General features: G+C 42.9%; 1 protein-coding gene across 1 annotated transcript in view; it reads left to right on the top strand.

Moving 5' to 3' along the window:
• LOC102293428 overlaps positions 1 to 27,835 on the top strand; it is a 43,517-nt gene that overhangs the window by 2,263 nt on the left and 13,419 nt on the right. The window contains exons 8-58 of the mRNA XM_042227358.1: positions 153 to 295; positions 1,870 to 1,973; positions 3,618 to 3,783; positions 3,880 to 4,065; positions 4,175 to 4,327; positions 4,562 to 4,706; positions 5,648 to 5,806; positions 5,990 to 6,108; positions 6,195 to 6,392; positions 8,023 to 8,181; positions 8,278 to 8,462; positions 8,572 to 8,754; positions 9,076 to 9,167; positions 9,424 to 9,593; positions 9,699 to 9,852; positions 9,946 to 10,022; positions 10,117 to 10,297; positions 10,379 to 10,534; positions 11,125 to 11,258; positions 11,382 to 11,540; positions 11,688 to 11,871; positions 12,010 to 12,221; positions 12,446 to 12,634; positions 12,879 to 13,021; positions 13,108 to 13,267; positions 13,366 to 13,449; positions 14,583 to 14,720; positions 14,912 to 15,028; positions 15,128 to 15,220; positions 15,362 to 15,576; positions 15,713 to 15,906; positions 15,995 to 16,249; positions 16,345 to 16,574; positions 16,725 to 16,889; positions 17,869 to 17,946; positions 19,974 to 20,342; positions 20,687 to 21,040; positions 21,191 to 21,526; positions 21,606 to 21,737; positions 21,824 to 21,976; positions 24,045 to 24,161; positions 24,256 to 24,429; positions 24,550 to 24,754; positions 25,074 to 25,228; positions 25,320 to 25,432; positions 25,539 to 25,620; positions 25,800 to 25,937; positions 26,293 to 26,455; positions 26,597 to 26,712; positions 26,928 to 27,074; positions 27,630 to 27,743. Coding sequence (XP_042083292.1) covers positions 153 to 295; positions 1,870 to 1,973; positions 3,618 to 3,783; positions 3,880 to 4,065; positions 4,175 to 4,327; positions 4,562 to 4,706; positions 5,648 to 5,806; positions 5,990 to 6,108; positions 6,195 to 6,392; positions 8,023 to 8,181; positions 8,278 to 8,462; positions 8,572 to 8,754; positions 9,076 to 9,167; positions 9,424 to 9,593; positions 9,699 to 9,852; positions 9,946 to 10,022; positions 10,117 to 10,297; positions 10,379 to 10,534; positions 11,125 to 11,258; positions 11,382 to 11,540; positions 11,688 to 11,871; positions 12,010 to 12,221; positions 12,446 to 12,634; positions 12,879 to 13,021; positions 13,108 to 13,267; positions 13,366 to 13,449; positions 14,583 to 14,720; positions 14,912 to 15,028; positions 15,128 to 15,220; positions 15,362 to 15,576; positions 15,713 to 15,906; positions 15,995 to 16,249; positions 16,345 to 16,574; positions 16,725 to 16,889; positions 17,869 to 17,946; positions 19,974 to 20,342; positions 20,687 to 21,040; positions 21,191 to 21,526; positions 21,606 to 21,737; positions 21,824 to 21,976; positions 24,045 to 24,161; positions 24,256 to 24,429; positions 24,550 to 24,754; positions 25,074 to 25,228; positions 25,320 to 25,432; positions 25,539 to 25,620; positions 25,800 to 25,937; positions 26,293 to 26,455; positions 26,597 to 26,712; positions 26,928 to 27,074; positions 27,630 to 27,743 — 8,348 coding nt within the window. The remainder of the gene's footprint in view (positions 1 to 152; positions 296 to 1,869; positions 1,974 to 3,617; positions 3,784 to 3,879; positions 4,066 to 4,174; positions 4,328 to 4,561; positions 4,707 to 5,647; positions 5,807 to 5,989; positions 6,109 to 6,194; positions 6,393 to 8,022; positions 8,182 to 8,277; positions 8,463 to 8,571; positions 8,755 to 9,075; positions 9,168 to 9,423; positions 9,594 to 9,698; positions 9,853 to 9,945; positions 10,023 to 10,116; positions 10,298 to 10,378; positions 10,535 to 11,124; positions 11,259 to 11,381; positions 11,541 to 11,687; positions 11,872 to 12,009; positions 12,222 to 12,445; positions 12,635 to 12,878; positions 13,022 to 13,107; positions 13,268 to 13,365; positions 13,450 to 14,582; positions 14,721 to 14,911; positions 15,029 to 15,127; positions 15,221 to 15,361; positions 15,577 to 15,712; positions 15,907 to 15,994; positions 16,250 to 16,344; positions 16,575 to 16,724; positions 16,890 to 17,868; positions 17,947 to 19,973; positions 20,343 to 20,686; positions 21,041 to 21,190; positions 21,527 to 21,605; positions 21,738 to 21,823; positions 21,977 to 24,044; positions 24,162 to 24,255; positions 24,430 to 24,549; positions 24,755 to 25,073; positions 25,229 to 25,319; positions 25,433 to 25,538; positions 25,621 to 25,799; positions 25,938 to 26,292; positions 26,456 to 26,596; positions 26,713 to 26,927; positions 27,075 to 27,629; positions 27,744 to 27,835) is intronic.

Raw genomic sequence — 27,835 nt, forward strand, 5'->3', positions numbered from 1 at the left:
ACTGGGCTCAAAATGTCTGCTAAAGAACTCTCTTGCACTTGACAATTTAACAGCGTGAGCGCATCCATGGTCTTAGCCAGTGCGCATCTCTGTGGCATTGGCTCTTACCCTTTCAGAGACCTTGATTCGTGTTCTCCTCATTGTCCCTGCAGATTCCTTAGGCACTCGTGTGCCAGTTGACCTTCAGTTTGAGGATGAAGGAGCTGCAAGGCTGGGAAAAACTAGACCAGCAACACCACAGGAAGTTGGTCAGACTGTCAGGATGTTATGCAGCCTCACCTCAGACCCACAACTGGTAGGCCATAAATGCAGCAGGTCACAATCTTTTAATTATATCAATTATACTGCAGCCCTCTTCAGCAGTGACTGTGAATAGCTTACATTGACTGCACCATGTCAGATCATTGAAGGTGTGTTTGTATATGTAATTCATGGCTGGACATCCACTGAAGGTTTTGGTGCAATAGCTCAGAGAGTGATTACTATGAATATCCTTTCTAAAGGTTAGTCTCGCTCAGCCTGGCAACTTGTTTACATGGGAGGTTTATAAAGACTTTCCCCAGACCAGCGGTTGGCAACCTGCGGCTCCGGAGCCGCATGCGGCTCTTTAGTCCTTTAAGTGCGGCTCCGCATGGTTTGGGAAAAGAAATTAGAAGTATTTAGCTGAAGTGCATTTTATTTATGTTAGTTTGGAAGATTTGTGATATTGAAATATAAAAATAAAAATATATTCTATTCTATTCTATTTTTTCATCGCTCAAAATAAGCGTCACACTCGCGGAAGCCGGTATACCCGCCGAAACGCCGTGCATTTATCGAGACTTTCCACCCCAGGTAGGTCAATTATGGATCTTCGGATCAACATTATGTCAGCAGCTATTCTCCACCGTGAACTATGTTAAAAACAAACACCGCTCACGCCTCACAGATGGCAGTTTACAGTCCTGCGTAAAGATGAAGGTGACTTCATACAGCCCCGATTTGCAGACGCTGTGCGCAGAGGTTCAGGAGCAGAAGTCCCACTGTAAACATACCACGGCAGACCCGACGATGTCTCCATTTCAGCGTCTCTTTATTGACCACTTTTAACACACGGTTTCTGTACGCATACAGCCCGACACATACCAACACAACAGCATAGATGGCACAGACGTTAAGGCGGCAAGGCGTGATTGCGGGTACCGCTTAGGTGCGTCCGCCTCCCCTGCAGCGGCGCTGCAGACCACGCCCCGCCACACACATTAACCAGGTAAAATACAGATTTAGGCAGAATTTTGCAAATATCTGTTTTTCATTTTTTAGCAGCATAGTGCTTTTTTTTCCCCAATTATTTTTTAAAAGTCAGGTCAAGGCTCCAAAAGCCCAAAGGTGATATAAGGGTGGCGGCTCACAACAGTTTTTGTTTGCTACATGGATCATTTTAGTTCAGCTGGGTGTCTTTCCTTTTGTTATATTTCTTTAAGAGTTCAAAATGTGTTAATTACATAAATAAAATGTAATTTTCTCTTTCGCACTTCATGGATTTCATAAGGAACAAACCATAGTTGTTCACACAAAGCATAAAGGTAAAAAACAATATATACAGTGTTATCTTGATTTTAGATGTCAAAAAGTATTTGCGGCTCCCAGTGTTGTCCTTTGCGTGGAAACCGGGTTCAAATGGCTCATTGGGTGTTAAAGGTTGCTGACCCCTGCCCCAGACTCATTAAAATGATAAACTTATAGTGTGAAGATCAAGTGATTGGTTCACAGTTCTATAAGGGTTCATTTTTCTACTTTAACACTTTTGAAAAGCTGATACTTGACATTCACTATATGTTAGCAGCAACTTTAGTCCATATTATATATGTTTGGTTTTTCTGCTCCAAGGTATCACAAGAGTTTATTCAACTGGTGTTCCAGCTGAAAGATCTGACTATCTCTCAGCTCAAGACACTTTGGCAAGAAGCTTCTTTCAAGTGCCGCAATGACTGGTCAGTATATCCCAGAAGTTTTATAAATGAGTATCTTTTGGTTGCTCCTTGAGTTCCCTGTCAATCTACCGCCAGTAAAAAATTCTGTAAACATATGAGTATACAGAATCTATAGGCCAGGAACAACACTTTTGATACTGAAAGCTTTATGGTTCCTCTTTTCAGTCCATTTGTGGACTGAGTTCTTTTGTTCCCAGAGACTAGATCAGCAGACCACTAGCCCATGGGAGTCCAGATTGTCTCCACCATGACTATTGCACGTGTCAGTTAATAAAACATATTTCCCTTAACTGCTAGTTGGAGTAAAGCTAAAATAACAGCCAACTTAATTAGACAATATTCTGTGACTGAAATGACCCAGCGGGCCCAAGGACAGGGTCACCTCCTTGTCTATTAAACATATTAAATCTGGCCTTATCACAGTGGATTAATGATTTATTACTCACAAGAGTAACAGAAAGCAATTAGCAAGGAATTGCCAGTAAGGTGCAGCAAGAACAGATAGTGTGCAGTGTGGTTTAGTGCATGACTTCATGGCAATATAATATTATTACAATACTTTACTCAAGATATAATAATTTTGCAATTTTTGTCATTTTCTGATATGCTGAGTATTGTAATAACATATGTGTGATTTATCACCTTTTTATGCAAATTATGTCCTCAAAGGTCAACTGTGTCCATGTCTGTTTTATATCTAATGAGATCAAATTCAGTTTGTTTGTTTTTACTGCAAAATGAGATGGTTACTAAAACCTTTCATAATTGTTGCCATAAGACACAATCAGTCTAATATCAATCTGTGTACTTTAAGGTTAACGGCCTTCCTGTTCCACAGGAATATAACCAGAAAACAATCCCCTGGCACCCAGCTGTGCTCATTTACAGTCTCATTCAGACTCATGGCAACATGCTGACAATCTGTCTGCATTTAGAAATCAGACAACAATTACAATCACTCTCAGACAACCACTCTGAGAGTGATTGCAGTTAGTCCAAGTCCGACTGCAACTATTTGCAGAAAGGTTGCCTCCTATCAGGCGACCTGTGCAATCGCTTTGTAATAAAAAGTGATTCTGAGTGTGCAACACCAACAAGCTCTGGGCAACCATTTACTCACCACCCCGGAATAGGGAACACATTGAGTAGGCAACCACCGATTCTAAATGCAATGAGGTTGCTGCCCTATTTTAATCAGGGCACTCAGGCATTAGCTTGCTCTGAATTAGGAGGTAGCTTTGTCAAGCTAAGTGTTCCCAGTGCTGGATGCTTTGTTTTTGTTTTTTTGGCTGAACAGTTTACTAACTAACATAATCTCAGGATGGCATTGCATGAAATAAGCCATCTTGTTCATAGAATTCTCTGAGTATTTCAAATTATTTGATAAAATATTGATCTTTAGTGTCCCTGTACTGATACAATATCACCACAAAAAATATCACAATACTATGCTGTATTGATTTTTTTTGTCACACTCCTAATTTGTGAAATGTGAAATTTGGAACTTTGTGAGGAAGAATAATAAAAATGATAACCTAAAATATTTTGGTGCCCAGTGAAATGTCCAGTTAGTTATAGCTTAAGTTAAAATAATCAGGTATATATGAGCAGTTTGATACTGATGTTGATTAATTGTTTGGACAGGCAGCCGCTGTTGGATGCACTGCCGGCATGTGGATCTGAAAACTGCATCATATTACTGACTGACCTGATGAGGAACAAAGAGGTGGAAGAAGAGCAGGCTCTCTCTCTCCTTACCACCATAGCCCTCGTCCCTCATCCTTCGTCAAAGATCATCTCCTCCATCAATGTAGGAACCTTCTGATGACACTCATGATGACCTAAGTCTCTCATCAAAACTCACATGAAATAGGTTAGTTACCCAGATGTCTGCTCTTTGTGTTAGGCTTTAACAGAGCTCCCAGAGCTGCGGTCCAAGACTCTGTTGGCTGGATCATCTCTAGTCTATCAGTTGTGCCGGAGGTCTCAAAACTCCTGCACTGAGCTTTCTCAGGTACAGACCTTTATGCAGATCCTTGAGAAAACCCTTCAGGAGGGCTGTGAAGGAGAAGAACCCACTCAGGTGCAAGAGGTAATGCAGTGACCTAGAACTTCATCTCACTCTCCATTTAATGCACAATGAATTGTGAGAAGATTTACATAAACAATGCTCAATTTGCATTTATTATGTTGCCCACCAGGTTCTTTATGCTTTAAAATCAGTGGGAAACACTGGTGTGTCTGCTTCTGCCTTCATTCCCCTGCTAAGCCGTTGCATGCTGAGCTCCTCAGCAGCCCTGCAGCTTAGGCTTGCTGCAATCCATGCCTTCAGACGCTTTCCCTGCTCAGCTGATGTGAGTTAATTCAGAGTTAATATTTAAGCCAGCAGTTGAATAAAATTGTGCTAAAAGATCATAAGAAACCACCCTTGGTGTTCTTTATGCTCACCATATTCTTAGACAAGCCTTCATGAGCTGTATGGTTAAGTGAGGCGATAATCAATTCCCTGTGAGCTGAGGTGGAGATGACAAGGTGAGGAGGTGAATAGGAGCCGAACGTCAGTACTGACAGAGATTTCCTTCCCTCAGAGGTCTGTGCTGTTGCAGCTGTACAGCTCTTCCCAGGAGGATACTGAGGTCAGAATCGCCGCATACCAGCAGCTCATGCGTTGCTCTGACCTGGATGTGTTTGAAGTGGTGAAGACGACCCTGAGGAGTGAGACTTCCAGTCAAGGTGGGGTTTGTGGAAGAGATGGCCGTAACAGCTTCTGCTATCAGAAATGTTTAATGGTGGAAAACAGGAAAATAGTGAAGTCCTGGACAAACATCAGAATATTTGGTGGTCACTAAATCTCAGAATATTTCTTAGATATTCTCTGAATATAAATATTAGATCATATTTATCAATTTCCATATACCACATTAATACTGTATTCTTGAAAATAAGCTGAGACATAATTCTGAATGGCATTCAAGCTAGCATACAAGTCTGCGGTCAGTCACAGATGTGCTTATTCCTATGTTTTTGAAAGGCACGTATATTTGTTTTGGGGTTTTTTGTTTTAATTTAGCTGATTAAAATCCATGTAGGTGTACAGAGGCAATCGTTATTTTAGTTTATCACTTTAAAAGGTCTGCCTCTGTGTTTTTTATTGTAATCTCTAAATACTCCTTGTATTAAGAAATAAAAGCTGTTTCATGTGGGAACCAAAGAATGAAGTTTTCAGCAGTGTGATCTACTCCCATCCCGAAGCAGTAAAGTCTGGGTCTGACCGTTAAATGAAGATGCAGGTTAAAGAACTGTGAAGCATCTGTTTCTGAAACCAGAGACTCTGATGCACTTATCTTCCTGCTGAGCTGGACAAGTGGCGAGGGTCACAACTTCTCTTAGAGACAGTTTTCACAGTTCTGTGAAGAAACTGTTACATATAAAAAATAATTTTTTGAACATTCTGTCAAAAAACAAAACAAAGTCATTCAGATATAACCCCAAACTCTTGAGTGATGGCACAGATTGAATTCCTTTCTGTGTATCTTAGAGACGCATGTTTGATTTATGTTTATTTGCTAGGATTTGTTAAGGAATGTAAGGGAATGCAATAATGTTTCAGACTTTTACTCGGCTTGTCTGTGACCTGGCATGTCTGGAGCTCTTCCCTTGTTCTATTTCTCTAGTGGGCTCATTCGTGTGGAGTCACCTGACTAATGTCCTGAGGAGTGAGGACCCCGCTAAGCAAGCCCTCATTGAGTCGCTGCCCGACGACATTATCAGCAGAGATTTTGAAGCCGAGTTTTTAAAATATTCCTCCTATTCAGACTATACTGTCTCATCAGGTATTTCAATCTTAAAACTGTAACTCATTTTCATAAAACTGCACGATACACTTCAGATTTGGAAGCAAATAAAATGAGGTGCTGAGCAGTGTCACTATACCAGGAGGGTGATAATGCATTTAAAGGGGCACAAATATATGTCTTCTTATATTACTTTATTTTCTTCTTTTGTATTTGTTTTAGGCGTCGGAATCAAGAATGTGGAAACATCTCTAATTTTCTCCCCAAAATCATTTCTACCAAGATCTGCTTCTGCCAACTTGACCGTGTATTTTCATGGCAGAGCCCACAACCTTCTAGAGGTGAGTTTAATGCACATCTTATTTTTTACACTTTACGGTCTTAAAAGTGATATTTCGAACGAATATATTTTGTTCCCTGACTTTAGGTGGATCTTCATGTTGAAAATGCTGAACCATTTTTAAAGAGCATCTTTGGGCAGCAGCAGACAGAGAGAGAAAACGCAGCTCAAAGTGGAAAGCACGAGGCCAGGAGCACAGGGAGAAAGAACGACGATGGGCGTAGAGGAGAAAAAGAGACGTGTTTATCGAGCACTGACAGCTACCTGAACCAGGCCCGAGAAATGGTGAGGTCAAACTGTTAGTTTAGAGGTGTAAGTCATAACGTATGATCTGAGCTTGCTCAGGAAGATTTTTGTCTGAAATCCAAAGATACTCAGTTTATAAAAGCAGACCAATCAACTGTCAAACTCATCCCCTGCCCCTTAATCAGTGGCAGGTCTACAGGACACTCTTCATACTCCCCGTACCTCTTTCCAGCTTTCAGTCTGTGTGTTTGCACTTGAAACGTTGTTGGTTGGTCCAACTAAAACATAAAACTCAGCACTAAAAACAAGGAAATTTGTGTTTGGTCGATTATTTCTTTGTTGTACTGATGCTTCTTAACAATAAATCTTATATCATTGGAAAGCCTGTTTATCTGGCCTTAAATGGCGCCACATTCATAGGAAAACTTACAATTATGGGTTGAGCAACAGAGTCGAGTATGTAAACAGCTTATTCTGCTACTGGCTCTTGTTTATAGTGTTGGATGATTGAAGTATGAAGAAACAAGATATACTAGCAATTTAACAATTTATTCATTTAACAAACACGGGCCTCAGCAGCGTGTGGCCACACACTGCTGTGGTATGGCATCCATCAGCATTTGTCACAGGGCAGCCAGTACATGTCACAGATACAGATACACCACATCCAAGTGCTGTATCCCATAAGTGTTGATGTTGAGCTCAGGACTGCAGACAGGCCATTCCATCCTCTCCACTCCAAAATTCTGTAGGTAGTCTCTGATAAACCAGCTCTGTGATGGGAAGCTTTGTCATCTTGCAGGATAAAGTTCAGTCCCAAACGCTGCACTTACTGGATTGAAAGAGAGCTGTCTGGCTCTAAACCCAGACAGCTTGAGGTTGCCCTATGGCACGGAGCTCTTTGTTCCAAATGTGGCACTAGTTAAGGGGAAATAAACAGGCTCTCCAACAGTATGAGATTTAGCATTAGTACAACAAAGAAATAATCAGCCAAACTCAAATGTCCGTACTTTTTGCGCTAAACGTAAATATAGAGTCCAATGTAAAAGCTAGCAATCATTCTGTAGTCTCCAGAAAAAGTGGAAATAATGAAGTGGTAATTTTAAATGAAATAAGGTGTATTCAGTAAATAAAAAACAAAACAAAATGCTGGCTGGATGGATGGATGGATGGACGGACTGATGATGGATGGATTGATGGATGGATGGATGGATGGATGGATGGATGGACTGATGGATTGATGAATGGATGGATGGACTGATGATGGATGGATGGATGGATGGATGGACTGATGATGGATGGATGGATGGATGGACTGATGATGGATGGATGGATGGATGGATGGATTGATGATGGATGGATGGATGGATTGATGATGGATGGATGGATGGATGGATTGATGATGGATGGATGGATGGATGGATGGATGGATGGATTGATGATGGATTGATGATGGATGGATGGATGGATGGATGGATGGATGGATGGATGATGATGGATGGATTGATGAGATGATGTGATGGATGGATGGATTGATGATGGATGATGGATGGATGAATACAAAATATGAATATAAAAATTGTAGTATGAGAAAGTAATCACATTCACTGCCGGTGAGTCAGTAGCTCATATCTTTGTTACTTTATGGAGTTTTGGGGTGTTTTTGCAGTTGTCTGGAAGAAAGAAAATGGATGCGAACATGCCCAACTGCTGGGTCGGTGTGAAGGTGTTTGGGAATGAGCTCAGCATGTTCACATGTGAAGATCTCTACAATCAAATCAACCAGGTGTCACTGAGCATGGCTGGACTGGCTGTCAGACTGCTTAAGGTGGGACCCCTGTTGTCATGTGTTATTACAGTCTGTTATCGCCGACTCTTTACCTCCCGTTATCGCCCTGATTGTCTCTTCCACTCTAACTTTCAGGGTCACGAGGTGCAGCTGAACCACAGATCCACGTTGATGGCAGAGGAGCTGGCTTTGCCATCTCTGTCTGGTTTACCCGTCAAACTGGGCGTCAACATGACCTCCCTTCTTTCACTGCATCTGAAAGGCAGAGTCAATTACAGGGATTATTCCCATTTCTCCCTGAATGGATACATCAAACCCAAGTACTTAAACGTTACCAAATGTCACATGGGCTCATCTTTCTTCACGGTCTGTTTTTTTTGGTTGTTTGTTTTTTAGTGCGTCAGGTGAAACTTGTCTGTTTGTTCTCAGTGCCTATGTGAGTCTCTCGGCCAGGATGGGGGTTGACGGGGCTCTGGGTCAGGCTGCGGTGGAGTGGGTGGCTGAGCTGAGGAGCTCCACGAATCTGGACGGCAGCATCCAGCTGCAGGAGGGGCAAGATTTCAGGGTCACGCTTAACACACCTGAGGACTTAATGGACATCTTCTCTCTCAGGTACACATTAAAAAAATTTCCCCTAATAAATCCCCTGTTTTAATGAACGTGTGTGTTTTTGTGTGTGTATTTACTTAATCAAAATCCTTGTTAAGCATTAGGAGACAGTTTAGAGAGGGTTGAAGTGTATCGTGTGTATGATGCACTGTAAAATCTGTCAGAATTACAGGATGGACTCAGGATTCCAGCTGATTAATGGCATTACCGTAAAAATTATTTAAAAAAAACATGAAATATGACTAAAAATTTGTTATAGTTGCTTTGTTAAAACTTAAAGATGGGATTGAGAATGAGTGATGATCTTTTTTTTGTTCTCACCAGCTCGAGAGTGTTTCAGCTCAGCGGAGACCACAGAGAGGAGATAAAGGGGCCAAAGAGTCGAGTACAGAAGACCACCTGCACACCGAAAACCTGTGAGTTCTACAAAAGGGGTGCACTTTCATACGTGTGTGTGTGTGTGTGTGTGTGTGTGTGTGTGTGTAGTTTAATTAAGGAAGTGTACTTCACTCTCCTTTGTTCACAAAATCACAATCATATATTATATGTTTATAAAATTAATCTGAAGTTGTCTGATTCAGTTCATTAACTGCCTTGCTCTGATTATTGTATGTTATAATATTTAGTAAGTAATAGTTATAGTATTATAAGTACATGTCTGGTTCCCTGCAGGGTCCAAGATGGTGGGTTGGCAGCTGTGCTCCAACACCTCTTACCCATCCCTTGCCACAGGTGTTGCTTTCCTCCCCTCTGGACCAGTGCACCTCTCCCTCAGACTGCTGAAGCTGGACAGAGGCCTCCATTACTATCTGCTTGAGGCTGCTTACTCAATACATCATCAGGTGCCAGACAGCATTAAGATATGCATGTGAAGCCCTTCCACTGAGTTTATTTTATCTGAATAAAGCTGATTTTGTTATTTAGTCTCACAGTGGTTTGTGTTTCAGAGAGGGACCTGGCTTCCCAGGGAGGCCTCCATCCACCTCCTGCTAGCCACTCCTCAGTCCTCCATCCCGAGAGACATGTCTCTGGATCTGGCCTTCAGCCCTCGCAGACTGCTGCTGAAGATCATTCATCCTCTGAAAAGCATCCATATACATGGTCGGCCAGACGAACAAGCTAAGACCACACCCGGTGTTTGGATACATTTATGAAAATGTGTTTTGTCCTGTTTTTTTTGTGTTTTTGTTGCAGGTCAACTTGAGCAAGAGAGGAACACTAAATCAGCAAAGCTGGAGCTCATGATTGATGGTGTTCATCATTACATCATGGTAAATATTGTTCTCAAGTTTTCAAAAATACATTCGATCAGTTTTATCTTAAATAATTTCCCAGTTCTAAAAACATGTATATCATCCACTGCAGGGTTTGATGGACACCCAGACCTTCCTGTCGGAGCAGAGGACTCGCTACCACCTTGAAGCCAAGATGGCCCCCGATCGACATCCCATGATCCTCTCTGCTAATATAACTCGTGGGCTGGGGGGCAAAACAAGCTTTTCTGCCACTGTGAAAAATGTGTTCAGAGAGCCTGCATCGCTGTTGGGTACTTTTATAGTTGTCTCTAAAATCTCTGCTACAATAGACAGTAGACAGCAGAAAACATGCAAGTAATATGTGCTTTTAGTGGCCCTGGAACGCAGGCGGGATGGCAGCAGCAAGCAGTACTCTGTGGAGGCGGAGCTCCTCCTACCTGGTGTAGTCGGCAGCAAGACGCTCGGGGTGATGGAGCAGAGGGGCTCACTGTGGAGCTCTGTGCTCAGGCTCAAGTATGGTTTGGGAGGTGAGGTTTAGTTTGCAGATGGTACAGGACACTTCAAACTGTTTATACCCCAAAACACGCTGTCTTTTAAAAACAGGAATATCTACTTTCATCAAAAGTTAACAAATATCGCAGATACGCCGCTTTTTAAAGCTTTGTTTTTATACTGTTTAGATTGATTTGTAATGTGTTTGGTAGCATTAACGTGCCTGACGTTTTTTCTGCAAACACAATAGCCCAAACAGTTTTGAATGAATTGTGATCAAACTTTGTAGGTGTGCAGAGTGGAGTCATATTAACAATCCATTCAAATTTGGCTAACATCCACCCAAGCCTTCGAGGTCAACTCAGTTACTTATTGGTCAAAAACTGACAAAAAGCTTCTAACTTACAAACTATGATTCTTACAAGAGTAAGAAAATACCATATAAAGATTTAAAACGCCATGTCACATTTGACCTTTGACCTCTCCATCAAGGTCAATAGAGTGATCTCAAGGTCAAAGTGATAATAATGCTATATAGAGCTATTTAAAAGCAGGAAGTAGTTCTTATCAATACAATATGTCTGACAGGTCATCACTTTCCTATTTTATTTGGGCTTCCCTGCAGTTGATTCTCGCCACCTCCATCAGGAGTGCTACACATCTCAGAGAGTGAAGAGCGAGAGGGATGCAAACCTCACATACATCATGAGAGCCGATCATGAATTCTACTGCACCAGCACCGCTCCTATTAACCATAAGGTACCCGCAGACACATTTAATTTGAAGCCGCTCTGCTTCATTTATTACAAACAGTATAAGCTGGCGGCGCAAGTTATCTCCGGGTGATTGAAAGCATTCCGGTTGTTTGTGCGTCCTTCTCAGATACACCTCAGGCACGAGGAAAGCTTGAGCCATGTTAAATCATCTTTGGATATTAGCTACGGCAAACACTGGGATGAGATAAACAACAAACACACGCTTCTCCTGAGCCAGTCTTTCAAAAACCAGTCCACAGAGAATCACACCCACTACACTCTGGAGGTAACCCGACCTGAATTCAGAGCTTCCCGTTCTCTCTGTTAGCCCCGGGGAGGCTTTTTATCCCAGGTGACTTCCAAAGCAGCAGATTAATATTTTCTGTGGTCAGAATTAATACGGCTACCTTCCCTCTCTTTAATCTTATTCCAGTTCAATCTCCAGGCACCGGAGAAAAACATGAACTACAGGACTCAGCTGCTACACTCTCACCTAACACAGCAAGGCTCTGAGAGAAGCACTCATTTAAAAATCAATTACAACAATCTGATGCCGCTGGTGGCTGGATTACACTGGAAAAACCCTCCTAAAGATGCCCTGCACAAGATATGGGAGGGTAAAAACAACTCACAGCCATCTTACATTACAGCATGCTTAAGGTCCTACGTTATATTTCTTTGATATACTAAATTATTTTTTAAAGTTTGCAGGAAGTTGACTATCAGGATTACTTATTTTTCTTATTATCGTTTAGGATCGTTTAATATGGACACACCATGGCTGTACATTTACACTGCACATAAGTTAAACCAGCTGCAGAGCCAAACGCTGCAGCTGACCTCTGAGCTGACAGCCAGCAAGTGGCTGACCATCCGTAACCTGGTCCTGGAGGGTTTTTACAGGGACAGGGGGAGAGAGAAGGAGGCCCGATTGGAGCTCTACACGTCAGCAATCACCTACATCCAAGTAAGGAGAGAATAAAGTGCTCTGCCTGAATATCACCATTTAGTTATTAATCAAATAAAAATAGATTTTTGAACTTGTGGGTTAAAAAAAGTGTTCAAGGCGACGCTTAAATAAAATCACTTCCACACTGGAGTGAAGTAATTATAAAGATAAAAAAGAAATATTGTGTGTTTATGAAAACTCCACCTTTAAAAACACACGCCTCTTCCTCTGCCCTGCCTCAGGCGGGGGGCTGGGGTTTGCTGGGGAAGCGGAGTGTGAAGGCCTCGTGCTCCTTGAGCTCGCTGTGGACTCCTCCCCTCCAAGGAGACATTTCTCTGGAGGCCTCTAAATTCAGCCACACCCTGCAAATGGCCTCCACCTATGGCAAGCAAAATGTAACCCTCGCTGCTGCCCTGACCGCTGCTGATAAGGTGGGTGGAGACGCTGGGCTGCTTTTGTGGTTTGGGCGTGTTAAATGTGTGTTTAATTATAGAATGAAGCCATCATATTGTGTTGATTGTAAAAGTCTGAGATCACAACAAGCATGAGAGATAACCCGTAACCACCAACTGTATTTAAAAGGCCAAAATCGCACATTTTGATAGCGTAGGGCCTGAAAAGGTTAAAGGTTGTGCTGTAGTAACAAACCTTCCCTTTCATTTGGATGTGATGAAGAATTTGAAAAAGAGGCAAGGGATTCTGAAGATGACCTACACAAATCCAAAGAGTCTACCCACTGAAGTGGAGCTCGAGGGAGTAGTAGAGGAGCTGAAGAACGACAAGAGGATGTATAAGAAAACTGCCATGCTCCAGCTCAGGTCTGTGCCGTAACTTACAGATTACAGATATTTTGAGAAATGACCGCAAGAACATTGCTGACTTTAATAGTCTCCATCTTGCACAGACAGCCCTTCCAGACCTTTCCTCCAACTCTCCTCCTCCGGGAGACTTTCACCGTCGACCTCCTCAATGGCCTCTACGTCCTAGAGTCCAAAGCTGGTTTCAGTGACAACAGAGAGGTCGTCCACACCCTGACCCTGGGCTACCGACCACCGAGCCCTTTTGTAAGTGCTGTGTAAGCTAATAATTCACCTGGGCATTTGAAAGAGTGAAGTGGGCTGTAAACAGTGATCCTCATCTTTAAATGTGATCTCATATGTAGGTTTGTTCTGCACTCATCCACCCTTTCAGCGCCGACGCTATTCCATCAGACTCGGAAATCTGTGTGACCGTAACCAGCAACCAGGTAACCTGCCAACCTTTAAAGGAAAAAAACAAGATCTAACATAGAGGGTAATCAGCTGAACCCCAAGAGAAGGCCCATTGTCTGCGACTCCAGTGGGTCCATCACTGCAAGCGCTCCACACTTTAGCATAATTGGTAAATCAAAATCTGAAACGATGAGTGAAAGATTATGTGACATTTTAATTTTTCTGTCATGTGACTGTAACTGGCAATGTGAAAGACTCATTGCCAGTTTTTGCAAACACTTGATTAAGATAACTTTAGAAAGAGAACAAGAGAGCATATTACTCCCATAGTAGCCTCTCTTCATTGGCTCCCTCTTAAATCCAGAAATTGGCTTAAAATCCTCTCCTCACATAAAAGGTCTCAAATAATCAGGCCCATCTTAAAGACCTCATAGTACCACGTAACCTCAACAGAGCCCTTTGTTCTCAGACTGTTGGCTGACTTGTTGTTCATAGGATATTTAAAAAGTATCCTAGCCCCTTTAGGCCCCTCTTCTATAGAGCCAGCTCTCAGTTTGGATTTGTGACACAGACGCTGTCTCTGCTTTTAAGATTAGGCTTAAAAGGTTCCTTTTTGATCTGCCTCTGAATCCTTGATTTGTTGTGCTGCAGACTGAGACTATTGAGCATTTCTTTTTTCACTCACTATGTTTTTAAATCCCTCTTTATGTTTAATTATTAGTTACTATTAATCTCTGGGTCTCTTCAATGATGTATGTGTTGTTCTCGCTCTCTCAGCACTCTTTTTTCCCCCCCTCACCCTCAGCTGCCCCTCCCTGAGGTTTCTTACTGTTAAAAGGGAGTTTTTCCTTCCCACTCTCTCCCCATATGCTTGGTCATAAGGGGTCATCTTATTGTTGGGGTTTTCTTTCTAATACTGTAGTGTTTACCTCACAATATAAAACACCTTGAGGTAACTGTTATTGTGATTTGGCGCTGTATGAATAAACTGAACTGAACTGATTGTATTTGGTATTTTTTAACTTTATCCAGTATCTTTTGAAACACAAGTGCCTGAAATATATAAGTTTGGCAATTGTGCCAAGAATAGTGTAGATGGATAATAGTGGAACATACTGGCAACATTGACGTATTAGATGTTGTTTCGGTTTTGTGCACTCTTCTTCAGAACCAGAGAAATATACAAGGGAGGTTACGAGTTGGAAGCAAGGAGAGACTGACTTTCTCAGGGCAGCTTCAGCTGAACCCTACGCATTCAACTCACCAAGCAATAAAAGTTAAAGGCAACTTTTTCCATCAGCTCCAGGTAAGCGGGCTTCGCTCTATCTTCAGAAAAGTGTTTAGGTTAAAGAGCCGTGTTTATGTGCATGATGCACTGGATGGTGACCGCAGTCAGCAGTGCAGTAAATGATGTACGTCTGCTGCTGACAGTGAACGGTGTGGTTTACAGTAACGAGGCCAAAGTTATGACCGGTTAATCTGTTATTGCTTTTACAGCTGCAGCTCCCCTCCTCTGCTTTAATAGAGGGAGATGTACTTTGGACCCCAAAAAGCAACAATGACTTTGATTACCAGGCCAAAGGGAAACTAAGAATAGAGCGGCAAGAGTGCCAGGTGAGTAAAGCAAACACCTTGTGCATTTGATGAGCCGACATTTTTTAATTAATTTCTGGTTTCTAAGGCTTTTGTGTTTGTTTTTTAAATTCCTGTCAGCTTTCTGTGCAGCTGAATGGAACATCAGGCAGAGTTGGTCTGTATTCATCTCTTCGTCATCCCTTCAAGTCAAAGATTCCCAAAACATTAGAGGTGGGCTGATTTGCATTATTTTGCCTTTAGAGTTCTAAAAAAACACATGTTAAGATCTTGCAAAAAATTCAGGTTATGTGAAACATTTTCATTTTGGGGTATTAGTTCAGTCGATGTACTGTTTGACCTGTCAATATGAAGACGTCTGCAGACATGTCCATGGTGACTGGCAAAGGGAGCAGCTCGGTGCATGTGAGGGCTGACGGGAAGGACAAGCTGAAGCTGAATGCGGACATGTCCCACTACATGCAGACGGGAGACAGAGCTGTAGGGCTGAGGCTGAACTTATCCCAGAGCCTGCTACCTACAGCCACGGATCTACATGTAAACATAGCAGGGAACGTGTCTTCAGACAGGTTTGTCTGTTATGTTATTTTAAAAAAGCCTTTAGTCTAGTCCTCAGTCACACAGTAACTAACTCTAAAAAAACCTGCTTTCTCTTATGGACCTTTGACCTCTTTTCCATGATCATCTTCCTCCTGTCTCCTCCAGTGTCTTTCTACGTGGCTCCTTCACACAGGGAATGCAGGCTCTGCTGGCCCAGCTCAAGGGGTCTTTAAAACACTCACAGGGGATCCAGATGGCTGTGACAGGGGACTTGAGGCACATGGTGACCAGCCTAGATTTCTTGCCTCCAGTCCTCGGGTTGGATGGAGCATTGGGGCAGTCTGACAGTTTAATCGAAGGTAGACCATAACCTGTGTCCTTTACTTTAAACTTGCCTTTGCCTGTAAAGCGTCACAAATGACGTGTAACGCATGCGTGTTGTTGCAGGACAGCTGAGAGTTAGATTGATGGAGACAGTGTACAGCGTGGAGCTGCGACACCAGCGAGATCCCGGAGCAGCTTTGGAAGGAGATGATGAAGAAGGGATGATGGAAAAGAGGTCCCACAGGACCCACGACTGGCTGTGTGTTTGGTCCGGGGAGGAGCATTTGTGTGTGAATGCAAGCCGCCAGCAGGGGAATCAAGGGACAGGAGAGGTCTACACACAACTTTCTCACTCTTTCCATGTGCTGAGAGCCACAGGTGATCATTGCAATATCCAAAGAATACATACGCAGCACTTTCTACACATGTATATATGTCCCTGTCTCTGAGTTTCCCTTGTCTTCTGAGTACAGGTGTACCTCCTAACAGTAGTCTTGAGGCTAAATGGGTCCAGGAAGGTGCTGGATTATCAGTCCTGGGAGAGCTGCAGGTTGGACTTGAACATCTTAGAGCGGAGTTTCATGGAGGCAGGACAGACCACACCAACCCCCAGTGGGTATTCTCCTCTAGGCTGCAGCACCAAGTCGAAGCCCTGCTTAAAAGAGGCCTGACACCCTCCTTTGAGGCTAAAGCGCATTACCAGGTGCAGGACTGTCCTTTATTTTTTAATTCTTGCCAAGAGCATAAAGTAGTCGGGAAGCAATTGCATTAATAAGTTCTCTTTCTCAGGATATACGGTGTATAGCTGTAGGCTGCTTTCCTTTATTCTTATATTTATTTTTCTCTCTCTTAGTCAGAAACAGAAGGACTGGACACAGGTTTGGTTCTTTACATGGAAGATGTGAGAGTTGCTGACATCCTTTTAAAAGTTGGATCAATAAATACAACACCTATTTTGGTAGTGTCTCTATGGCAACAGATGATGCTGCTCCAAGGACTCGTACCCACTTCCTTACAGGTATATTTATTTAACACCGTTTACACATGTACACTGACAGAATCGGGCTATCACTGTAAAAGGAAAACTGTGATTACTTCTTTGTACCTACCCATGATCTTTAAATATGTGAGCATCCAAAAGGTCGATGATCTATGAATCTATATTCAGAGAAAGATTACAGATACAATCATTTAAATTAATCTCAAAATGGATAAATGCAAAAAGGACACAGATATGGATCTGTGATCTTCACTTACATTGTTAGTTCCCTAAGATAAACAGGACCAGCTATCTGTCCATTTTCTTAACAGCTTGTCCGTGTTAGAGTAATGAAGGTGTTGGGGTGGGGCACATGCCTGATGGGTCACCAGGCCATTACAGGTTACTATAAAGAGAGAGACAGTCACAGCTAAGCCCAGTTTAGACTCACCGATTAACCCGACATGCAAATCTCCCGCTAAACGCTGCACCTCCGCTCGCTGTGTGACAACAGCACTTCTCCAGAAGCTTTTGAACACATTAGTTCTTATTTGTTCCATGAATGAAAAAAGGTACAGTAAAACAAATCTTTGATGTGCCAGCAGACAGTTTTTGTTTCCACAGGAAAGAGCCAGACTGGCTGTCTGTAGCCCTTGTGCTGAGCTGCGCAGATGCTAGATGTATCTTTATGTGTGGAAGGATGAAAGATTGAAGGATTTTCTAGCCTCACTCTCAAAAACAAAGAGTGATTTTTTTTTAATCAAATGGCAAATATTGTTTCATACAAGGCAAAAGTTTATTCTGTTACAACTAAAAGCACTCAGTGATCATTAGTGTCTTAAAAAACACAGAAATGCTGTTCAACACTAAACATATGTGTTCCATAACAAGGGCTCAGATTATTATGTTATGGCACTGCAATATTTTTATGTGGCTGGTCTAAAGTTCAGTGATTCCTCTTCCATCTCCTCCTTGAAACAAAAAACAAACTTTGCCAACGGGGGTTTTGTTTTCACAGATGAACTGCACAGGGGACGTCACCGCAGACCGGCTCTCCGCTCACTGCTATGGAAATGTGGCAGACAGCCCGGTGGAGGTACGAGCCTTTCGCTCCTATAGACCACACAACAGGCTCTGCTATGGCCTCTCGCTTGCTCACTTAAGGCTTAGCGCTCATGCTAAAGCCTGTTACAGTTCCAGTGGCCGAAAGGAGCTCAGAGCTAACCTCACTCATTCTTCTGTGCTCTTACTTACATATTTGGGGGTTCCCACCACATCTGGTGTTAGGTTCCTCCTCCGGCCTGGCCCTGAGAGGTGGGTCCTGGGGATGGGGATAGTGGTCAGTCCGTGGAGAGCAGATTTGAATGTGGGACTGAGGTTGGAGAGACCTGGGCAGTATTGCTGGCACGGGCTTCTTGAGTATGGAACCCACAGTGCTACTCAAAAGGCTACAGTGACAGGACGGATGAGCCTAGAAAGGTGGTGCCACATCTTGGGAGATGTTCGTGTAGTATGGGACTCTCTGAGATCCAGTCTAGTCGTGCCCCTTCGATGCACGGGGGTGGGGCGGCTGGTCTGGAGGCAGGTTAAAAGCATAGAGGGGGGTAGATCGCATAAAGCCTCTTTAACTGTGCATGCACAGGGAGGAAAAGATGGACTCAGAGGATCTCTGAGCCTTCAAAACCAGCAGGACTTCCTCCAAGGCCTCTTGTCTGTATTCCTAAAGAACCATAAAGCTGAGCTGGGTTGGAGACTCCAGCACCAATGGGCCTACCTTGGAACAATCATCCCAAACAGATTGGACTGTCATGGCTCAGGTGAGCTTCTTGATACCTCCCTTGCTGGAAGCGCTCGAATCTCTGTCAACACCCGCTCTGCACAGATGAGGATCACTGCTGCCTGGGAGCCCTTCACCTCTTTCAGAGCTGTACTTCAGCAAAACCTGCTAGCTACTGCTCGTGTGCCACAGGAGCTCACTGTTAGCATGGCGACCTCAGCAAGGCAAGCCCAGTTTGAGGTGGAAAGTGACGTGTGCTCCATGCTTCTCCTGACCAGTCAACACAGAGGGGGAACGAGCAGGAGGAGAGGGTGGATGCTTTTTGCCCGAGAGCGATGTGTCTTACTAAAGGTTAGAGAGGAAACAAGGAGCAGTTGAGCAGTTGAAGGAAACTTGTTTCCCACCTGAAGGAAAGCAAAAGAAACATCTTCACTTTGGAGATGACTCTTTGTTTTCCACTGCAGTGTGAGCTGCATTGAAAACGCCAACAATTAATAAAAAAGCTCAGTGGCTTCAATGAATGGTAACTTTCTAAGGACTGGTCACTCACAGGGCAACATAAAGCTTTAGCTGTGAAAGTTAAATCTACCCCCATAAAATATGTTGCAGATATTTATAGTCCTCTTGGGATCTATTTTTGATTTGATCAATTTAACCTTTCCTCTCAACCTTTCCATCAACTAAAAAAATAAAATGTAAAATTAGAGAAAAAGTGTATCCATGGGTACAATCATAGAGCAGTATATCCTGTGTATCCATTTAAAAAAACTGAAATTCCTATAGAATATAGTAAATTAAAAAAAGACTTTTCTGTCATTTAATTTTGTAATCATTACTTAATTACATTTGGTGTGTCATGAATAGCCACTGGGAAGGCCTTATCAGCAATGATACGGATGTAAAACTTATAAAAACACAGTTAAAAGTCTGAATATCTGCCTTCCTTCACATTTTCCAAAGCTGTCCAGTGTGGCGGGATTGGAGTATTTGCCAGGCCGATTCTGGCCCCTCCGTCTTATGTTTGACACCTGTGGTCTAATCCTCTAGATATGACGTCCACCCTTCAATTAAACTCTGAGAGGCTTGCTGTACTTACACTGGGCTAATGAAATCCAGCAGATATCTGCCTTTTAGCTGAAATATTAAACCACCTAATCAAAACTTTGATGCAGCAAAGTATTTGCTCTTCTCAGTTCTGTGTCCATTTGAATATATTTAGGCTACATTGTTGGACTGAGATTTTAGGACTTTGCATACACCTCCTTGTATAATTCACATTTTTTTGTTATTAAATATTTGAACTGAAGGATTTCTATAAATGTAATCTTTTATTCCCTCCTCTGTAGGCTCTCCTGCCTCCACAGACCTCATTCAACGTCTCCATCACTCAGTCTGGCTGTTCCACAGATCTCAGCACTGTCCTGCAGGCTGAAGGAGCACAGAAAGGCAGTCTAAACCTGTCTCTAACTTGTGATCCTCAGCTTAGTCTCCGGGCATCTGTACAGCACTCAATTGAACCAATAAAGAAGCTGCAATTTCCTACCCATGGAGAGCTATTCCTGAACATCTCAACTGCCCTTCTGCCTGGTGTGGAGGTCGGCCTGGAGGTCGGACGTTGTTTCTTTAGGGGTAACGTAGGGAAAGTCAAGGCTTCACAGACAGAGACTGAGCAGACTTCTTACACTGTTAATGTGAGCAGCTTCTGTCCTCTGCAGGTGAGTAAATCTGTCAGTTGTGTTTAATACAGCTCGTGGAAACCTAAACCAATATGTTGAAGTTGTTGAATCTCGCTGTCACCTTGTGGTGATACATACATGTTTCTTTCATCACAGTTAGAAGAACTGGAATTTCCTCTGTAACTCACTCATGTTTATGTTAATGTAGTCTCCTTTGAAATACAGTTTCCAGCCCATTAGAAGATCAAACGTGAGCTTGTCATAGCAGCAGAGCAGAACAACTCCACTGATACAGCTACAAGCTTGTAAAGCTATAAAAACATTTTGAAGGGTATTCGTCTCTCAGAAGTAATGATTATGCTCCACCTGTGTTTGTGCCTTAGGGAATGAAACTCCCTGTGTCCCTGGCCCTGCGGGGCTTCCTCAAGGTTATTCCTTGCCAGCTAACTCTGTCCGCCTCTGTGAAGGCGGATAATCAGAACCTCTCTCTAGACATGAGCCAGTCCTGCAGGAGTCCAAACCTCTCTGGGGCCCTTACTCACTCCTTTCTCTGGCTGAGTGGTCAGGGTCTACCACAGATCATTTCTATGGATGCTAGTGCTCCTGAAGGCCCTGAACAGCCTGGAAGTCTCTTCATCAAAGTTGGGACGTGTCACATTAGAGCCACTCAAGTTGTGGAAACCAGAGGACGAACAGAGTGGCTACTGGCTCTGGAGTCTATGTGCCCTCTGTTACAGGTTGGATCTTTTGAATGATTAGTAAATCATTTTTGGATTTTGAAAGCTGCATGAATTGCTTGTTTTTGATTTTTCTATCAATACAGTCAAAGACATATTAGAGAAAAAGGAGTTTGACTGTTGCTCACAATGATTTTTTATTCATTAAAGGCTAATATAAATGGGTCAGTACAGCAGGATCCTCGGGGTATCTGGACACTCATGCTGGGCACTGATATGGAGGGCAGAAGGGGTTTTCTGAGGCTTAATGCAAGGGCCTGGCCAGAGCTCAGTGTGGATGGTGAACTCAGCCATGACCTTCCTGCTCTCAGAGATGTGCCTAGAAACAGCAGACTGAGACTAAGCACCAGGTCAGGAAAACTACGATTTGACGCCGAAGCCCTCATTCAGATGGAGGAGTGTGCCGTCACAGCCAGTGGAGCTGTGATGTCCCAGCTGGGCCTGCAGGGGTCGCTGATGTATCACAACAACTGTACAATGATTCAGGTACATACTGTACTTAATGATGCACATAGAAAAGTATTACTCATCAGATCTTTAATTACTTCCTGTTTGTTTTTTATAGGAGTTGGGCAGTCCAGACAGGATGCAGGCCTCTGGGTCCCTGGTTGTGTCCTCAACATCTGCTGAATCCCAGCTCTCAATGGCGATCGACAACGCCAGGTTGCACACTTTAGTGTTGATCAATAAAACCAAGGTGTGGGAATATGTCATAGAAATTCAGGAAGTCTCAGAAAGTTCATGGGACATAAAGATGTCTAATTACTTTTTCTTATGTTGAAGGACGAAAATGAAGCGACTCTTAATCTAAACCACTCTGTGCCCCTGTTGAAGAAGCTGGGTCTCCCGCTAAACGCTGCAGTGACGATGAATTCTGGGAGTCACAGGAATGGTTCACACTTTTACACATTCAACAGCAGTGCAGGAAATCAAATGGTGAGTCCAGAATGAACACACAAAAACTGTTATTCAGGTGAAATCAAGGACAGCCATAGTGGCTCAAAGCTGCCAAAGACCCAACATATACACACACACACACACACACACACACACACACGTATGTATGTATGTATGTATGTATGATTTATATATATATATATATATATATATATAACACATATATATATATTAGGGGTGCAACGATACACAAAATTCACGGTTCGGTTCGATACTTTGGTGTCACGGTTCGATATTTTTTCGATACAAAAAAATGTTCATGCCTTTTTAATTTGTCATTTATTAAAATTATAAATATATATTTTAACTCAAAAGTACAGTTTTTAAATTTAACCCTAACCCTTGTGCGTGTTTTTTATTTTGACAGCGAATGCGCACCTGCGGACCACTTATGTGCAGCCCTGGTTATTTAGCTCGTCATATGCAGCCACAGAAATTCTTTTGTCCATGAAACCATAAAGCTGCACTTTCTTTTTGCCTTATAGTCTGATTTGTCATAACTTCTCCGTTTTGTGGTAAGCTTTTCTTTGGCTGTCACTTCTTCACCCTGACCTGTCTTATTTGGCTCAGCAGAACTAAAATATATATCCTGCTGCTTTTACACACGCACTCACATAAGCTCAGCGATTCTCTGCGCGATCAACCTCTCACATGTTTAAGCTGCGGGAGATTTCACTTGTCATGTTTGCATAGTAAGCTAACGATTGATAAGACGATGTCAGAGGAATTGGTGCACAAATTATCATCACTCACCAATCAGTGCTGTCGCTCTCTATACACAGTTCGCACGATTGCAAAGTGAAAGCAAAAAAACAAGCGCAAATTCAAACGCGATTTCAATATGTCACATATTGACAGTGGCTCACCGATGCCAATGACATAATTACCCAGCTACATTTCTGAAAGAATGCAAAAGCATTGACATATTTTCTTCCTACAATAGCCCGACGGGCAGGGAAGAGATAGATTTTGGTAGCCCGACTGAAAAAATCGCTAGCCCCGGGACGTCGGGCTAGCGATTATTGCGAGCCCTGTATCTGATTGAGGAATCACTCATCTTTGGAAAAGAGAGTTTATTACAGAGAAATGTCTCTTTCCAAAATAAAAGCTATACTATCGCTTCTTCTGGGCTATATTCTCAGCAGCATATTAACATACAGTCCCATAAGGAGAATCATGTGCTAACAGCTGTCTAAATGACTCGGCTAAAGTTAGTAGCATGCTTGCTTGTTTTTGTCTGCTTCCACTTGTCTTTGCACTAGGATGATGTCGGCGTAAATGTGCAGTCATATTCGTTGTGTTCCCACTAGTGCTTTCAGGTTAATCTCGTTGAAATGACCTTAACGCCACAACACGGCAAATCTCCGTTAACGAGCTACCGCCGATCGCTCCGTGCATGGGGCTAGACGGCCAACACATTAACGAGCTAACTGCGCTAACACACTAGTTCCCACCCATGTAATTGAGCATTGCATGGCACATCCAACATACTGTTTTACTTTAGTCCATGACTCGCTTACCTTCAGGGTCATACGTCACATGAAAACCAAAATAATTCCAAACACCAGATCTGAATGAGAGTGGGGGAGGTCCACGCTGCAAGGAGAGCTTAACTTCTGTCTCGCTAGCTTGCCCTGCGCTCTTCCTTCTGACGATGCTGTCTGTGTTGAGCGCTCAGTGGATCTGCGCTCGACAGTGCAGCCTAGGCGGAGTAGTCGAACGCAGATTCACTGAGCGCTCAACACAGACAGCATCGTCAGAAGGAAAGTTGATAAAATAAATTAAAATTTGTATTGTTCGATACATATGCGTACTGAACCGAAAGCACTGTATCGAACGGTTCAATATCGATACGAATATCGTTGCACCCCTAATATATATATATATATGGAGACAAAAACAACAGATTAAAGAAAATCAGAGAGCTCAGATGTTTATCTGTGTGTGGTGCTCAGGTGTTAGTGGAAGACAAATGATGAATTAAAATGTGGTATTTCTTTGAATTTCTATAAAAAGTGTTGCTGTTCACATTCTGAATTCTCTGCAGGTAAGTCATGCTGTGTCTGTGGCAAAGACGTCTGACACAGTGAGAGTAAACAGTCATTTTAGACACACAGTGAATTGTCTGAAGAAGCTTGGAGTCTCCGTCAACAACAGCATCGAGGTAGGAGAATAAAAAGGATACATGACCGTATATCACGGCACCTGATTTAACCGAGATGAGCGTGCACTAAACCCTGGATGGTGACTGTGTCCAGGTGGAGTTTGGTTCTGCTGAGGGGAAAGGCATGAGCTTACAGTCCCAGTTTGGTGGTCAGCTGGCGGGACTGAGGCTTAAGATGAAAAATGTTCCCATGACCAAAGAAATAAGAGGAACCATGTGGCACAGCTGGTCATGGCTACACGACAGAGGCCTGCCATCTAATATAGAGGTACCTACCTAATGGTTCTACATACAGACACAATGTTAACCAGAATCAGAACATCCTATTAATTCATGAGATGAATGACAAAAACAAGTTGCTTTCTTCTTTTACTTTCTTCTCTGCTAGGGTCTTTGCTCCATCCAAGGAACCTTCTCTCAGCATCGGTCCAGGGCTCAGCTCACTGTGGAGGGACACAAGCTGCTCACATCTGGCTTGAATTTCAGTGGCACCAATGGACATTTGTCTGTTCTCCTCTCCTATTCTCCTCCAGCTTTCAATCAAACAAGAACTCAATGCCATCTGGACGCTGTCCTCACTGCTCAGTTCAAAGGTCAGACAAAAAGTCGGTTTAACGTTGTTCTTTTACTTTAGTCATCTATTTTATTTTAATCTTCATCCCAGTTTCATAATTTCATGCACTTCTTGCTTCGTATTTTCCCCGTTTGGCTGCTGACCGCTTTTGTCTTAAATCCTATCCATGAAGTGCAATACTGCACAGTGACCAGCACATGTCAATCTTTTACTTCATAAATTGTTTTATGGCCGTACCTCCTCTCCTGCAGGAGCAAAAAGATACTTTACTAAATGTTATTCTCATGAAGGTGTGAGGACTCAACCCTGAGGCAGTGATGCTCTGATATCCTCCGCAGGCCCTCTGAGGAGCGCCTTATTAGACATTCGAAGCCAGGATTGGAGGGTCAGAGCGGTGGGGGATGTTGGTGGTTGGGGCGCACATGGAGGAACTAAGGAGGCCAGAATCACACTGAAACAGACAGTACAGGGACAAGCCACTCCTGCATTTCAGGTAAGGTCAGCACGCACCTTTAATCCCAACATCTTCGTTCTTCTGTGCTCGCAGTCTACTTTCATATTGTTATCGCTGAATGTTGTTGCAGGTGGAGGCCTGGGGAAGACTTACTGAGTCACAGCTGAGGTGCTCCATGGCTGTAAACCCTGAACTCAGCACCTCACTTGCACTCATTGTCCAGGGACACCATGTCCCTCATAGGTACTGTTAATACACATCAGTAACTCACTAATTAAAAAAAATTATTGTAAGTTGTCTTTGTGCACATTGTGCACACACTGAAAGTGATAGATGTCCTTTTGTTTAGCAAGGACCTGATGGTGAAGGTGGTCCAGAATATCCCCACAATGCTGGTCTACCTGCCTTCTCAGATCAATGTCCGAACGCAGGCGAGTTTTTCAGTTCTCAGAGGAGCTCCTTTTGCATTTAACTGGAGCTCAAATAGACACACACTCTGCAAAACACAATCTGTGCATCACTGTCCAAATCCTCTGTCAAATTACAAATGCACTGCTTTTGTTTGGCTATCCTTTTAATGCAGCACCTTCTTCTCTCTTTCCGCCTCCAGTTGAACCACTCTCAGTCCACTGTGGTGGGTTTGGTGGAGGTGATGTCAGGCAGGAGGAAGCTGTGGGCTGTTGGAGAGCTGGCAGCAATAGAGAGCGGATACAGGCAACTTCTAGAGGTCAAAAACTCGTACCCACAGGTATTTCTGAGCTTAAATGCCTCTTCACTAGGAATACAGTGTGTGCACAAGTTTACTTAAGAGTTTTATCAAGTCACAGGTTACAGACACTTTTCACTGGCAGTGATGGATGGTTGTGCTAGAGGGTTATCATATATTTGCGTCCTATTGTTTATAGACAATAATAATAAAAATAATAATGCAATGGCCTCTACGTTATCAGCGGATGCATTTCGCCTGATTTTGGGAACCATTAAAAAATAAAGCTAATAAAAAAATTGACTTTCTGGGTCAAAATCTGAATGTTGTTTCAGTCCACACCCTCAACATGAACCCTCATGAATGTTCCACATCCTAAATATGATTTGTTGTGTAGTTGAAGCCACTCCCCAGGACTGCTGCAGTGAGGACAGTGTACGAGGCTCGGAAATGGAGCTACCAAGTTCAGCAAGCTGCTGTGTGGGGAAGCCAGGAGTTCAGCTTGTCTGGTCTGTACTCTGCTCCACCAGCACTGGAGATGGGAAACCAGACAATCAGGGGTAACATTTAGTTTTTCAGCAATGCTTGATCTTCGTTGTTTTATCTGCAAAGGCCACGTTAGAACTTAAAGGGGAAAAAGTAAAAGATAAATCATGAAGCTAACTTAAGATGCTGAGTCTTTCTCTCGTCCCTGATGTTAGTTCAGTTCACCTGCATCCCCCGTTTGACTAATTTGGATGTGAAGCTGGAGCGTTCGCTAAATGCAGGACTGGATAGTGTTTTGCTGGACTGGATGAGGCATGGACAACTGGAGCAGGTCAGACTGTACAAGCTGTGTCATTACGCGAAAAACGAAATTAAAACAACGTTGATTTCTCTCTGCTATTAGCTTTCCTTCCTCTTTAAACTCTAAAACTGTAACATAACCAAATGGAAATGTGTATGAAATGTATATGGTTATGACAGTAAAACACAGATCATTCAGGCATTAATAAACTGGATTTCTTTTCTGCATTATGGGGTCGTCTAAAGGTCAGAGTTCTGAGCTCGTGGAATCGCTCGGAGGACATAAATACAACCAAACTGGAGCTGAAACATCCATTCACCTCTGCGCTCAGACACCTGTCGCTGCACACACTGACGCAAAGCTCACGCAGAGACCGACGCAGCAGCCACCAGGTACAACCGGAGCTTCACACAGTTGTCTTATATTTCGTCTGCGATATTGATTTCAATTCAATTTATTTTTATTTAAATAGCGCTGAATAACATAAACAGTCACCTCAAGGTGCTTTATATTTTAAGGTAAAGACCCCACAGTAATAGAGCGAAAACCCCATCATACAACCCCCTATTAACAAATAATTGGCAACAGTGGGAAGAAAAAACTCCTTTTTAACAAAAACCTCCAGTAGAACCAGGGTGAAGGAGGGGCAGCAAACTGCTGCGACCAGTTAGGAGTGAGGGGAGAAAGACGGGACACAAAACAAACTGTGGAAGAGAATCAGAGGTCAATAAAATGACGGATAAACACATAGACAGAATTGCAGTTACCCCTTCAGACTACAGATAAAAGATTTTTACCTAAAGTACTAATAAATGCCAATAAATGTATAAAAACTAACAATGATAGGGGTATAATGTACTAATAAATGCCAATAAATGTATAAAAACTAACAATGATAGGGGTATAATGTTTGTGTGTGTGTGTGGGGGGGGGTTATCTGTATACAGGCCCATTTGTCATGGGACGGTGTGGTCCCTGTCAACGTTTCTCTCAGCCTGAACAAACAGTGGCAAACCAACTCCAGCAGGGGGCAGGCATGCGCTCTGTTTACAGCCCAACAGGTTGGTAGATACTCCGCAAACCTCTCATGAGTCACCAGTCATGTGTGCAGAATAGTCAGGAAGTTTGTGCAGCATCAACTTACTTAATGTGT

Source organism: Haplochromis burtoni, unplaced genomic scaffold (assembly GCF_018398535.1).
Source record: "Haplochromis burtoni strain Fernald_Lab_line unplaced genomic scaffold, NCSU_Asbu1 Contig_257, whole genome shotgun sequence".
Lineage (NCBI taxonomy): Eukaryota > Metazoa > Chordata > Actinopteri > Cichliformes > Cichlidae > Haplochromis > Haplochromis burtoni.